Source organism: Nyctereutes procyonoides, unplaced genomic scaffold (assembly GCF_905146905.1).
Source record: "Nyctereutes procyonoides isolate TBG_1078 unplaced genomic scaffold, NYPRO_anot_genome, whole genome shotgun sequence".
Lineage (NCBI taxonomy): Eukaryota > Metazoa > Chordata > Mammalia > Carnivora > Canidae > Nyctereutes > Nyctereutes procyonoides.
Genome location: NW_026575121.1, coordinates 6,997,675 through 7,012,780, shown reverse-complemented (window position 1 = coordinate 7,012,780; position 15,106 = coordinate 6,997,675). Strand labels below are relative to the sequence as shown.

Here is a 15,106-nt window from a genome sequence, read left to right as displayed (position 1 = left end):
TACTACAGTTTGTAGGATTTTCTGATTATAAAACCTCAAAAAACTCTGGCTTCTAATATCAGTTAATCAAAGCAAATCTCTAATAGGAATCCGGTATATACGAGGTACCTACAAAAATACTAGGATGGTTTGTTTTTCTAAGTTCATTTCCAGCAGTTATATGTTTCCTTTACAATAAATTACAACATTGTACCTACATTATATTTCATAAGAACACCATCGTTCTCAGTCACTACTTAATTCTTAGAGAGTCACAATATTCCAAGAAAGAAAAATGTCAAAAATAAACACCGCCCCATAAAACTCTCTATATTACATATTTGTCTTTAGGATCAAGTTAGAGTTGCATCTCCAAAAAGCATCCCTCCCACTCAAAATTTTTAGGTTATCCACTTTTCTCTTCTGCTTCTCATTCTAATTCATCTCTCCTTGATGAACCTTTGGTAGCCTACACTCTTAAATGGCATCAGCATGAGAAAGAAGACAACAGTAAGTAGTTCTCAAACCTCAGTTCCAAGAAGAATCCCTTAGGGTCCCTGTCTGGTCCATATGCATCAGTACCTTGAGGTGGGCTTCAGTGCCTAGACTTTTAACACACAGACTACCTAGATCTAAATAGGGGATCAACTACTCTTTGGAAAACAGTGATGTAGATAATTACAAGGCGACTAAGTCACTGATACAAATAATCAATTTGATAATATAACTCCATCTTGGATCATCCCACTCTTCTCCATATCTATGGTCTCTATTCTTGCCCCTTGTCCAGGAAGCCACCACCACCATCTGTCTCTGGACTTGACAAGTCTAGAGTCTAGAGTCTAGTCTAGAGTCTAGAGTCTAGTCTATTTCCAAGTCTGTTGTCTTACTTCCACTCCTGCCCTCTCCAACCCCTTCTCCAGACACTTCCCAAAAAGATCTTACATACAACAAGTCACACAACATCACTCCCCTTAAAACTCCTCAATAACCGCTTAAGGGGGATGGGGTTTCTATTTGGGGTGATGAAAATATTTTAGAACAGATAGCAACGGTGGTTGTACAACATCACAAATGTACTAAATACCACTGAATTATTCACTTTAAAATGGTTCATGCCATGTGAATTTTATCCCGATTGAAAAAAAAAGAAAAAAACAAAACAAAACAAAACAAAAGCCAAAAACCTTTCAACAGGTTCCTGTTGCACACAGGATAAAATCCAAAGTCCTCAGCATGTCCCAGGAAGTCTGGCATAATCAGGCCCTAAGCCACATCTCAGTAGTCCCATTCCCAGCTACTGTCCACCCTCGCCCTCTGCACTCCACCCACACCGACTATCTTTCAATGGCTCCAAAACCCAAGTGCTTTCTCATGCATGGGCTTCACAAATGGGACTCCCCACCCAAATAGCCCCAATCATTCTCTGATTATTTCATCCTTTCTGCACCCTTTTACAGAAACTGGGTCTTTCCCAAGTTCTTATCAAGAGCCTCAACTACAGAATTATTTTGGGATTACTTAATAGCTTTTCTAGTAGACTGTAGGACAGGAACAGTGACCATTTTGTTCACTGCTGTATTCCCAGCACCTAACAAGAACTTGGCACAGTAGATACCTATTTGTTGGGCACAAGGAATATTAGTATGATTTCCTCCAAAAGTATTAAATCTTTACTAGAGAATGAGTACCAAGCAAGGTCACAATATTACATGAGATTTTAATTACCTATGCCATTATTCTTTTATTAGCTAAATGAGAAAAATCAGAAATTACTCAGGGCCAACTCAACGCAATAGAATACACCAACCAATGCACAGAAAACAATTCTTCTCACTTCTACAGTGTCTACTTTGTGCTTCTTGAGAGAATCAAGTCCCTAACACCCAAGAAAATTCCATTTAAAACCTTTCTCCTCATGCCACTGCCAATTACTGAGTAATGAGGAGAGAAACAGGGACAATTACTTTGCAGAAAGATGCAACTGAGGTGAGTAAAAGACCAGGATTCAGAAGGATGTCATGGAAAACTATTGGCTGCTCTCACATAGGTACGTACCACTTGCCAGAATCAAAGTGTATAGAGAACTACCAGGGAAAAAGGACCCTGAACCCAGCTACTTCTGAGCCATGAAGGAAAAAAGGGAAACAGAGGAGAAACACACATAAGAGCAGGTGTGATTGGTGTTTTGTTACTAAACAAACTGTTCTTTAGTGATTATAGGTGAGCAAGTGATTCATTTTTTCCAGTCTTGCACTTGTATTAACTAGAACCCTAATTTATCCATGAAATTGAAGTATGTCTTAATTACTTGCCTTCAAAGCTTAGGCCCATTTAAAATAAGCTTATTTCTTTTTCCATTGTCAGCTTGCCCAGAGCCGCCTAATCTACAGTTCTCCTGCCCAGCACTCACCACTTCTGATCATTTCGGAGAGCAGAGGCAAGCAAGTAGTCTTACAGGCAGCTTCCAGAGGGATCCATCTGTTCATAACTCTGTGCACTAGCCCACAAAACACCTCCCAGCCTTGTGTCCACTGCAAGGACAGGAGAACACCACGACCTGAACACATATATAGCCCGTGCCACAGGCTACTTTGCAATATTTAAATTCTTCTTTAGCCAAAGCTTTGGATCTTCCCAGGCCCTAGTCCACTGTCCCAGTAGTGATTTGCATGGCTGTCCATTTAAAGAGTATCCCCACGTGTGCTGCAATGCCTAAAAGTACTGTTCTCGGCCTTGTGAATTAGGGCACCTACAATTGCATTGTGTGACATTCTGGACATCTCACTTGGAGATAGCTAGAAAGCTTTTTCCTTGCTCCAACCTCTAACTCTCTGAGCATACTCAGTTGGGGACCCCCTGGAGAAAAGACAAAGCTGCCAATGCAGCCAACCCCATGAGACCAATATGGTAGCAACCAACAAGACCGCTCTCCAACAGGGGGAGGAACCTGAGTGGTCTCTGCACCTTCCTAACACTTTTTCCTAAGCACACTAAGTTTCTCTCTCATATCCTATCCTTAAGGTAACATGTGTGGCCATCCTGATGGCCCCAGCTTTGCTTCCAATGACATGGCTTCTTAATGTGCCCTATACTCAGGTTCTACTGAGTCTTGTTCCCTTCTCACAAAAGCGCTCTTATTCACATTGTTACCATTGTTGTTGTTACAGAATCACACATGCGTCTATAGGAGATGAACTGGAGGAGCCTGATAATACAAATAAACAGCATCCTTGTGCAGGAAAGCGAAGTGCCAGCAAAACCAAATCCTAATATCGCAGACATATGTCCCATAAACCAAAGTACACTCACGGGCGAGTCACGTGACCAATATGTTAGTATGGGCATTGAGATGGGGTCAGTAAGAACTGCTAGCAGAAAATAATAGGGAAGGTTAGTAAAAGAGGTGCCCAAGGACAGAATAACAGACACACTAGGAGAGGTCACCAAAATCCCAAATACATCAGACAAAGGGAAATCAATGCTGGAAAACCAGAGACGACGAGCAGGTGAGATTACAAATGCAGGTGCTTCTTCCCTGAGCGGAGCTAGTGAGATTTTTCCAGTGGAAGAAGCCAGAATGACAGAAGGAGAAAACCTCCTCAGATTTATACCATGTCCACGCTTTGAGGAACTGCAGAATGAATAGGAAAACAGAAATCTCTTCAAGTATTTTTTTTTACGAGGGAAATTTAATATACAAAATTGGTTACTCAGATGATGGTGGAGCAGAAAGCCTAACAGGATAGTGAGGTAATCCAACGATCGGCAAGAGCTGAAGCTGCTACCTCCCCAAGGCTGAAGAGACAATAGCAGGAGGTTATGTCTCTGGAGTCCATGGGCCAAGGTCACTTGTGAGCAACTAGAACCAGAGCCAGTCTGTCAAGCATGAGTGATGCTACAGGAAGAGGGATTCCCACTGCCAAGGATGCCACACGAAGCTCAAGGAAAGAAAAAAATACCCTGGCTTTGCTCTTCTCCCTTTCCTCTCTTCCCAGTGTCCCCCCTCCCACAGGCTGAACACAGCAAGCCAGCTGACTCAGAAATCTGGGAGAGCAGCCTGAAGGGGTGAGCCCCATCCAACACAGAGGAAGAGGGGTGGGCAAGGAAGGCTAGAAGAAAAGCAGAGAAACTCCGGTACAAGGAAGATGAGTTACAGTGAGATTTAATAAGCAAGCTTCTTTTGCAACAGACGTACTTTTAAAAGGTTTGCTTCGTGCCATATAAGGCGCCAGTAATCAAGTGGTCACCCAGTAATAAAGTAGGAGCTATACCGCGGCCTATTGACCTTCCTGCCATGTTAGGTGGCCCCTGATGTCACTCTGCGGAGTCCCAGAGTTAGAAGATTAGGGAATTTATTCTATATTATCCTTTTGTCAGTAAGAAGGAAGCCAGGACTAGTCCAAACAAGTTAATTTATTTTCAAAATTTTCGAATGAAAAAAAAAAACCCTCTTATATTTAAAAGTAAAAAATAGGGGATCCCTGGGTGGCGCAGCAGTTTGGCGCCTGCCTTTGGCCCAGGGCGCAATCCTGGAGACCCGGGATCGAATCCCACGTTGGGCTCCCGGTGCATGGAGCCTGCTTCTCCCTCTGCCTGTGTCTCTGCCTCTCTCTCTCTCTCTCTCTCTCTCTCTCTCTCTCTCTCTCTCTCTGTGACTATCATAAATAAAAAATAAATAAATAAATAAATAAATAAATATAAAAGTAAAAAATATCCTAAGCATTGAATAGAAAAAAAAAAACTTGTATACACATGTGCATGTTGCAAATGATACAAGTAAAATCAGGAAAATCTGAACAAGACTGATGGACTCTATCAACCAATATCCTAGTTATAATATTTTGCTATAGGTCTGGAAGATATTATCACCGGTGGGGGGGGATGGGTAGAGTGTACACAGAATCTCTCTGTGTTACTTCCCACAGTTCCGTCAGAATCTAGAATGATCTCCAAGTAAACAGTTTAATTAAAAAAATATTATGTGCATTATAGTCTCAATTAATAAGGCTGCTTCCCTTCCATTGTGTTTCACCCATAGTGTCTCCAGCTCCTTATGCTCACATGCCTAGTATTTCCACTGCCATGACTCTGTTCTGTTAAGCAAGGCCCAGTGATCTCTTTGCTGACCCATTCTACTTCTTATAATTCAGTCTTCTCCTTGTCATTGGCTCAATGCTACTTTTGCAGAAATACGATGGTGTCAGGTAGCTCTTGTTTGATTATTCAGCCTTTGCATTTCTGACTACAGGCAGAGCCAGAGTGTTAGAATTTATATATGGGACAATTAGAAGACTGCCTAATCTTATTTCATATCATCTAACAAGCTTTAACCTGTTCATTTCATGATTAAGCATTTAATTCAAAACAGCTCTCTTTACGGATTTATTCTTTCCTCCTCTCACCCTCTGTACCCTTTGATCTCCTTTGGGAGCTGGTGGCCTAAGAACCAGCAGGAGAAACTGCAAAGAAAAGCCTGGCATTTTGACAGAGCAAGAGAAAAGAACCAGCCCCACCCCCAGCTACCACTCATTCACTTAGCTAAACTACAGGCTATCAGAGAAGCCAGGGAAACAATAGACATAAGTACATGCTAGGTCTTCCAGAAACCGATGGTGGATGAAAATCACCTCTTAGTGAAGAGTATGGGGGAAAATCACTATTCATCGCAAAATGGACATGCGTCACAGGCATCTCTGTAACTCTCCTGGCTCTGTAAGTCCACAAATCCTTCCTGTAAAATATAACTTTCTTCCTTTAATGATCTAGTAGTGAATTATTTATATTCTCCAATTTATCTTCCTGTCTTCTTTTATTTATTCCCAGACTTGTGCTACTTTACCTCTAGAAAGCCTGACTAAGGTTACAGGCAAGGCACAGGAGTCTCTGTCCTTCAAGGGTGCTGAGCCTAACGCAAGGAGCAGGACCATGGTGCACAGCAGAGCAATGAAATCTCATTTCTGGAAAGGCAGCCAGCTAAGTGACCACACACTACAGGCCTCCGTGTTGTGCTGACTTTCCAGACAGCTTTCCATCAAGATCCATCTTGCATCCCCACAGTTGCTACCTTCACTTTGGTAGGCATCAGTGCTTGCCCGGGCAATGCCACCCCCTCTCTGCTCTCCGTGCTCCTGACTCTTCCTCCATCAATCCACTCACCACACACCTGCCAGCATGACCTTCCCAAGATGAAAATCAAAAATGACAATGCCTACATCTCAATCCTTCAGTAGCCCTCTATCGTGATGACCAGGTGGAGACCAGATCTCCAAATATGCCTCATTATAAAAACCACTGGGAGCATTAATAAAAAATAAAATTAAATAAAATAGATTCTTCTGTGTCTTACGTTGGTTTCCTCCAGATAGACCTTCAGACATCATTTAAGTGTAAATTATTTATTTAGAAGGGGGTCCGAGGAAGCACTGGTAGAGGAGAGACAGCCTACAAAGCACAGGTATCTAGCAGATTGATGTTATGGGTAACTGAGGCTCCATTTCACCAGGGAATTTGGGGACATAGCGTAGAACATGTGTCAGCCAGTGCACTGGAGAGTCCAAGATGCTAGTGTATTACCTCCAGCTCCCTTCTATCATTGGCTGAGGTCCACTCATGAGGCCATTAACTGCCTTACCAAACTGCCCTACATGTGGGAGAGAAAGCCTTCAGGCAGCAAACAGGACGTACTTGCAGAAGAATTCTGTAGACATATACTGGACAGTGGGCCATTGAGCAAATATGTATATGCATATGTATAAAACTGACCAAGTCTGCTCCCAAAGGCCATGTCCCTGAAGACAGTGGTCTGGAGTGGGAACCAGGAAATTAGCAGCATAGCAAGCATTTCATGGGATCATGCTGAGGCATGTTGCGAAACACTGACTAATACCATTAATCTCAAAAGCTTTTCTGGGTTCTACTAGGTCCTCCACTGTCTGCTGTTCTGTTCTCCAGACCTACTAACTCTTCTGCAGAGTCACCCTTAAATCAAAGTTGTACACTTCCCCGCAAGTGGCATATTCTCTTCCATGAGCAGGAACTGTGCCTTAAGAATCTTTGCCATCCCCAGGGCCAAATACTGTACCAGTCATATAGAAAATGCTCAATAAATAATGTATTGTTAAAGAAATAATCCTCAAAGAAAATAGGGTGATATTATTTAAGTGTTCCCTGGACATAACTACCTACTCCATGTATCAATATAATAGGTACAATCTACTAGTGAAATTAAACAAATATATTTGAGTACCTAATGTATGCAAGACATTCAAAAATCTTTCCAGGAAAGTATACACCTTAACGCCTTTTTTGCCCCCATAAGGGAGTCCTTTAATAGAGATGGGCAAACAGGGTTGGGACATGATTCAGTCCTGGGCCAAGAAATGTGGTAGCTCCCTGTCCCCAGCCAGGTGTCGTCGCCCCAGGTTGGATATGGGAGAGGCATTTAAAAAAAAAAAAAAAACATGGCAGGACTAACTCTTCACTTTCACAGAAAAAGAGAACACAGGGAAGCAGTCTGCTGGAGCTCTGCTGATATGAAACTATTAATTAAGCTCTACAAAGGAGATAAACAGCTAGGTAGTGGTGGAAAGGTGAAGGATGTTTAAGACTAATTGGAAGCATGTTAAACTTTACCTTCCTTGTGATTCTTCCAGGGTTGTCCCTAGAGACACTATCACTCCACCTACTTCACAAAGATGGAGCAGGATGAAGAAGAAAGTCTTATTTCGATGCCATTGAACTCTTGGGATTTCTGACTTCTTCCAGTAATCAAAAATTTGGTACCTGGGATCTAGGTGGTAACTCTGGGCCCTACCCCTTAACTGCAGAAGATTTGCTGTGGTTTTTATGCTACTAAAGGTACTCTCTTACAAACGAGGCCAAAGCAGAGGTCTAGCCACTCATAGTCACTAAAGACCTCATCCATGACTTTTTTTCCCACCGTTTGGGATGTTAACCACAGCCACTTGGCCACATTCCAGTCTGGATAATTACGTTGGGGCTAGCAAACTTCACCCTCCAGCTCCAACTAAATAAAGTATTCCTTTGGACTAGCTGCCATAACCTTTGTTCTGCTGCTGTGGGCTATTAAAGAGCTATTCTGTACTTAGGATGGCTGTATTTGTGAAAAATCAATACCCCTGGTATAACTTCCTGCGCTGACAAGAAGTATATTCCACAATATCTCACTGGCTAAGTTATTTTTTTTAATATAGTGCCAGAAACAATTAGAAAACTATAGTAATTTCTTCTCCCTCTTCTCAACATTTACTATTCATACAGATACAGATTGAAATGTTTGCAGCATTATATAAAGGAGGAGGGCAGGTGCATATTCCACAAAATACACACTGAATGTCTGACGCCACATGCCAGGCTCTATTGTAGGTACTGTGTATTGTTGTAAGGGCCGTGGGCTATGTTCTCAGCGTCATTGGGGAATTTTCCAAAGGGAATAATTCAATTTAATTCTTCCTATGCTACTGCATTTCTGAACATCTGAATCTACTTTATGTAATATATCAGCATTACCATGCACAGAGCTCCCAATAAAACCCTATTTTTGTCCACTTTTAAAAGGACCTACAGGACTGGGGCACCACGGTGTCCACCCTTGATTTTGGCTCAGATCATCATCTCAGGGTCATGAGATTGAGCCAGGGATTGGCTCCATACTGGGCACAGAACCTGTTTGGGATTCTCTCCCCTCTTCTGATTCTCCCACCACTCCCAATCACTCACTCTTGCTCTCCCTCAAAAAAAAAAAAAAAAAAGGTCTACAGGACCTTAAACTCAATGTGTATGTAGGTGTATGTGGAAGGATAGGTCTGTCTAAGAATGGGAAAATATGCTTTCTTGGCTAGCTTGGCGGGGAACAAATGGGATGCTGCTTATTTATTTGCTTGGTTTTTTAGATATCATCCTACTTGTGAAGGTGAGAGTTTACAGGTTATAATAGCAGAAGCAAACGTGGGGAAATTGAAAACATAGTATCTCTTACTAAAAGGTTCTCTTTACTAAATGAAAAAAGCATAAATCCAGTCTTTTAGTGTTCTATTACAAGGATGAAAACAACAAAAGGGGAAAAAAGTATTGTGTATTTGCACATTCACATACACACATATTACCTTATACATGAAGATAGGACAGGGAAGTTAAATATCAAAATACCAGTGGGTTAAATTAAATGGATGAACAATAGAATATTTCACATTATACCTTCCAAAGAGAAATGGTTCAGAAAAATTTTTTTAAAATAGTAACAACCTTAAAATTCAGATTAATCCTAGAGGATCCAAAGCAAGTACTTTCTCTGGACAAACTATAACAATACTGTGGAAAATGGTTTAAAAAATCAGTGAAGTTCACTTGAAATCTGCCAAATTATTATTCTGCTTGGAAATCCTCCTAGCTAGAACAAGTTAATAGCAGGCTTCTAAAACTAGGTTAAACATGCTGTAAATCAATTTATTCCCCCCTACAAATCTGTTAAAGTGTATGCTTTTCTGGTGAAAATGGTTCTTCAATGGTACTTAATACTGTCACTTTATTGTTTCCCCAACCAGTCCACTTCAACTTTTTCTAAGTTGTTACATTAAAGTTAAATGCCTATCTTTGACATAAATAATAAACAATGAAATCCACATTGCTTAAAATACCATAGGGAACCTCAAAAATGTATCACACAGGCAATATATTTCCTAAGTATAGAATAAATGTTTAATAACGCATATGTGATCCAAGTTTGCCACCCAATAATTTATTCAGTATCATTTCACCGAGTTAAGAAACAATCAGCACTATTACCATCTCTCACAGAGAGATGACTAGTCTTCCACCAACATGCTTCAGGTAGCACCTTTGGCAAGACGGCTTTGATAAAACACTGAAATGAATATTATGCAGAGACACAGTCTGTCCCATGTACTTCAAAGAGTCCAAATGACTACACCCACAGCACGTCTACCACACTGCAGACAGAAGACTGGAACGGGCGATAAATAAGCTTTAATGTTTAAACTCTTGCTGGTATACAAGCTGACCAACACAATCTTCAATCTCACCCCTGTTTAAAATTCATAGAGAAAAAAAATAAAATTCATAGAGAATAATAGATCATTAAAGATTGTTGAAAGGTGTAAATAATTTCCAAAGCAAGGGACAGCGCTTCTGGAGCAGAAGGTGGGAGTCACAGGACTCTATAGATTGAAGACAAAATACATGAAATACAATGCCCCTAACACCATAATCCACCCTGGTGTCAATACCAAATCTTTACTCCCAAATCTTACTGTATATTCTAAGTATCTTTACTAGCACAAAAATATATTTTATGAATTTTATGTAACTAAAGAACAAGAAAAATTCCAGGGAGGAAATGGGGAAAAAATTCCTAAGTGTGACCCAAAGGAAGAGATTCTGGAGATGGCTCAGCCACCAGGGTCAAGCCACATCACCTCACTGTGCCTGAGTGTCCCATAAAAATAAAGAGTTAGGCCAGAACATGAATCTCTAATTCCCTGCTAGCAGTAAAAATCCAGCTATCTATTTAGGTATCATAGAGAACTTGAGTTCTTGTAAAATCCTAAGAGCACCTGACCGCAGCAGAAAAAGTGCTTACGGTGTTTAATGACTACAAAGGGAAGAATGAGGAGGGTCTAAACAATCCTCCCAATCTTGCATTTTTCAGTTTATACTAGGCTTAAGAGGGCAATTGAAATTAGATGCTTCATTTCATCCCACAATAACAATATAATTCTTATGACAATAAAAATCTTAAATACTCTTTTTTAAAGCATCCCAAAAAAGAAACAGCTTCACCTAACTCAAGTGAAACTTAGATCTGTCTCACTTGGAGGGTTTCAATGCTTGAGCTACAGTATGGGTATCAGGATGTGGAAGCAGCTGTCACCGCTTTGTTTTTCATTCACAGTAGGTGGTTGCCAAGCAACAAAATACTATTGTCTGTTTCCATGATCTATTGGCCAATTCTACTGGTGATAATGCTTTCTACAGTTTAAAACAGGGCCACCTTTTGGACGAGAAGAAATGAGAAAAAATTTTCAGAATGACAGTAACATATAGATAAATAAATACACTGAATGTACCCCCAAAATCATGTGTATACATATATAGCTGTGTGTGGATCCACATACATATATTTTGCATATATGCATATGTTATGTGTGACTATATACAGTCTTATTCTCCCTAGCTCAAAACCCATCTAAATTTGAAAGGCTAAGAACTAGAATCTAAATCCCTTGAAGGTAAATCAAGGCATGACCTAGGGATATGAAAACATAGGAGGAATTATTTTTCAACAATAGCAATAATTTCCAATTTACCAGATGTATCAAATCTGTCCCTTGAATAGAAAGTCCCACAGTCAGAGAGCAATTCTACCACTATTAAAAAATAATAATAAATGTAAAGACTTTACTATCTAACTACTTCAGAGTCACCTAACATATTTAACATGCTATATGACTTACCATGTGCTACCACTGTGTACAAAGATAATAATTGAAATGGGAAAATTCTGTTGTTGTTTACACCCAAGAATCTTAAAATACATTCATTTAAAAAAAAAATAATTGAATTGTTCTCCCTGGAATAGCCTCCTGTGATTCCCACTTTGTTTCGATAGGGTCCCTGAGGAATAACAGTCATGCTATGTTGCTCTTGCATATTTCACTAGCTTGCAAATAAAATAACACACAGTGTACTCAATATAAAGTCGTCAACATTAACTTGCATCAGTTGCTGTTTGTTTTGCATTGACAAGGCTTCTAAAGATAAGAATTACAATATTCTTAGATGTACAGACACAACATCAAAACAGCCTGAAGGAATTAAAGCTTGAAAATGCTAGAGGCAATCACGTTTCGAAATGAAGAGAAATCAGTATCATTTATGCATACATATATATTTCTGCAAAGGACCTAAATAACGCCAGAACAATCTTTGGATTTTATGCAATGCTCATCCGTCTTCTTTCACAATATTTCAAAAGCACTTTGCCTTAACTATTTAGCGCATCCCTCTAAAGGAACTCTCAAAATTCGCTTTTTGAAATTCATTGCCACTTGCAAATCTATATATCACAGCACACCGGAATAAGCAAAAACCCCGTTACATGGGTTGACATTATTACACTATTATTATAAAGTCTCGTATCAAAAGGACAGCGCCAGCAAAACAGAAACAAAGTGTGCTGGTAGGAACGAGAAACATCCTCCAAAACTAGCCCTTTCTGGGACAAAGCCTCCTTCTTCAGCAGGACCCGCCCACCTCCCCGGGAGCGCCCATCTGGGTCTCTCCATCACGTTCCGCCCCACAAGTGGCCCACCTGTGTCCTTCCTTCTCACGGGGAAACAATGTCCTCTCCACTTTCTCCATCATCATCTTCAGGTCTCAGCCACCCATGACTTTCTCTGAACTACTGAACTCAAGTCTGCAGCCCGGTTCGCCACGGATCTCCCCATAGGCGATTGCTTCCCTCCTTCTTTAGAGACGCTTTAAAAATCTCTACCCCCCCCCCAGCAAATAAATGCAATATTAATAAAAGGATTACAAGAGCAAGTTTTTTTGTTTTTGTTTTTGTTTTGTTTTGTTTTTTTTTTTACTTACAGCAGTAAAAATGTTGAGAGACAGAAAAGGAGGAGAAAAGCAGGAGCGTGTCTGGAGGAAGGAGGGCGGGTGAGCGGCTGCACAGGGCGGGCCGCGGGGACCCTGCAGCCCGGGGCTCCCCCACCTGCCGACCCCGCTTCCCCCATGTGCGCGCCGCGGGACGACAACCACAACACTCCAGAACCACCCCCTCCGGGAAGGAGGCGGGGTCATGCCTCTGCCTCCAGCCAATCGGCATCCGCGAACTCGGGGTGTCCAACCTATGGGGTGGCGGTGGCCGTGCAGGGGGAGGGCGTGGGGTGGGCCGGGAGGGGCCGCGTCCGTGGGAGGCGCGCACGTGTCGAGTCCGGGGAGGCGCGGAGGCAGGGCTGCGGGGCGGCGGGGCGGCGGGGCGCCGGGGCGCCGGGGCGGCGGGCGGCGGGGCGGCGGCAGGCGTCCAGCCCCCGAGGCGCGGGCTCTGCACCCTGGCAGCCGGCGAGTCCAGCTGCCCGATGCCTCCCCAGCCTGGGGCTCGCCGGGCCAGGGCGAGCCGCCGCCGGGGAAGACACGTCCGAGGGGTCTGGGCTCCCCGTGCAAGGGGACGGTCACAAATAACAACAACCGTTTACCTGGCGCAGGGCAGAAGGGGAGGAAAGTTTCCGGCCCGCACCCCAGCGGAGTGCCCCAAGACAGGACGAGGGATGCAGGGCGGGAGGGTGACAACCTGGAGAGAAGGGCGCATCGGGAGGGCTGCGCGAGCGGGACGCCGTCCCGGGTGCGGAGCAGGGGGCGGCGGGAGGCCGGGTGCGCTGTCCAAGGTGCAGGGGAGGCGCGGAGCCCCGAGCCAAACAGCGGCTGGCGGCGGCGGGGAGAGCGGGGAACAGCAGTCCGGGGCGCCGGGCACCCCCCCCCCCCGCCACCCCCAGGCTTGTAAAAGTGACAGGGCTGGGGCTGGGATGGAGCGAGGAAGGGCCCCCCCCCCACGCTTCCACGCGCCCCTCCGCACCGGCTCCCCTCTGGCTCCCTCCCCTCCCCCTCCCCGGAGCCCACTCCCCTGCAAGCCTCTGTCCCGGGGCCGTGGCGGGGGCGGGGCCGGGGAACCCCCGGCTCCAAGCGCGGACGCCCCAGGGATGCTGCGGGCTCCGGAGCCGCCTGCTTACCGGGAGCCGCTGCACCGGGGAGCGGGGGAGCCCGCCGCGCGGAGCCGGGAGAGCCGGGCGCCGGGCGCTGGGCGCGGCGCGGCTCCTCCTGGCCTCGGCGTCCTCCTCCTCCGCCTCTCCCGGACTCCGTCCCGGGCGCGGAGCTGCAGGACGCGGCCGGGCTGCAGCTGCGGGTCCCTCCGCCGCCTCGGCCGCCGCCGCCGCAGACAGAGGACGCCCCGTGGCGACTGGAAGCCTGTGTGAGTCGCGGCGCCCGAGAGAGCGGGATCTGCTGGGGACTCCGCGGCTCGGGGCGCGCGGGCGTGCGCACGCGCGCCTGCGAGGGTGAGTGTGTGTGAGTGTGCGCGCGCGCGCCCCCGGGGTGGGGGGAGCCGCGAGGGGAGGGGGGCGAGGCCGAGGGATGCTCGTAGGGACCGGGGCAAAATTCTTCGCTTCCGGAAAGCCGTAGAGCCGGAGCAGGAGGCTCGAACACGCGTCCGGCCGCGGGGAGCTCCCCGCGGGGCGGCGGCAGAGCGGGGGAGGGAAGGCGGCACCGAGCGCGGGCTCCGGATCCGAGCGGGTCGGAGCGCGCGGCCACGGATGCAGCAGAGGCGGTGCCCGCAGCCCCCGGTCGCGCTGCCCCCTGCAGGGAGGGGCCGGGCCGCTCGCTCCCGCCGCCGCCGCCGCCGCCGCCGCCGCTGTCCAGACTTCCCGGCTGAGCGCCGGCGGCCGGAATCGGGGCTCCACGGGGTTGCCCCTGCAACCTCGGGGTCTCTCGGCCGGCCGAGGCGCGGAGCGGAGGCCCCGGGCGCACGTGGCCGACCGCCGGCTGGAGTCGGCGTGTGCAAGCGCCGCGGGAGCGCAGGGGGCGGCGCGGCCCACCGCCTCGCCGTGCAGGGGTGCGGGGCGGGGAGCAAGGGTGAGCTGAGCGTGCACGGTCCCGCGGAAGGGAAGGCGCTTCTCACTCCCCTTTTCCTCCGCGGAGGCCACTTTTCCTCAAAGTTAATCCACTTCCCAGGTAAAAGTGCGGGTCTCCTCTTTGTCCGGATTCAGCTCACTGTGCAGGCGGGCAGCGCAGAGCAGTGCCTCTTGGAAGTCAGGCTCCTCCGCCAGGACGCGGCCCCCGGCGGCCACCCTGGGGCGGCTCTGGGCCGGTGAAACCCCCACACTCCTTGGTGCATCCAGGCTACACTGTGTACACCTTAGAAATAAACATGTTAAACACATTCACACGCCCTGCCTCCTAAAAGACATCCGGCCCTAGCAGGCAGTATTCTTTCCCATGTTGATTTCAAATTACGAGTGCAGATTTTTATTCACCCAAGAATTTCTTGAAGGATCATAAGGTCTGAGTAAGACTTGAAAAAACCCTTTCT

General features: G+C 45.8%; 2 protein-coding genes across 4 annotated transcripts in view; one reads left to right on the top strand and one right to left on the bottom strand.

Annotated features, from left to right (window-relative positions):
• Positions 1–14,033, bottom strand: part of ENOX1 (ecto-NOX disulfide-thiol exchanger 1) — a 550,745-nt gene extending 536,712 nt beyond the window's left edge. For 2 of the 3 annotated variants that reach the window (XM_055336176.1, XM_055336180.1), the window contains exon 1: positions 13,752–14,032. The gene's annotated coding sequence lies outside the window, so the exon portion shown is untranslated. Of the gene's footprint in view, positions 1–13,751 lie in introns of all 3 variants that reach the window. The other variant, XM_055336178.1, reaches the window with a different exon arrangement.
• Positions 5,653–14,888, top strand: LOC129516333 (pulmonary surfactant-associated protein D-like). The gene is made up of 3 exons (XM_055335659.1): positions 5,653–5,694; positions 13,637–14,075; positions 14,749–14,888. The coding sequence occupies exons 1-3, from the start codon at positions 5,653–5,655 to the stop codon at positions 14,886–14,888; spliced, it is 621 nt and encodes a 206-aa protein (XP_055191634.1).
• The last annotated feature ends 218 nt before the right edge of the window (positions 14,889–15,106 follow it).

Bases quoted from the DNA above. Each gene is read 5' to 3' on its own strand.
- LOC129516333 (XM_055335659.1), top strand. From the start codon at position 5,653: ATGGACATGCGTCACAGGCATCTCTGTAACTCTCCTGGCTCT. The intron at 5,695-13,636 runs GTAAGTCCACAA...CCCTCCCCGGAG, and splicing joins TCTGTAACTCTCCTGGCTCT to CCCACTCCCCTGCAAGCCTC. The intron at 14,076-14,748 runs GTGAGTGTGTGT...TCCACTTCCCAG, and splicing joins GCGCACGCGCGCCTGCGAGG to GTAAAAGTGCGGGTCTCCTC.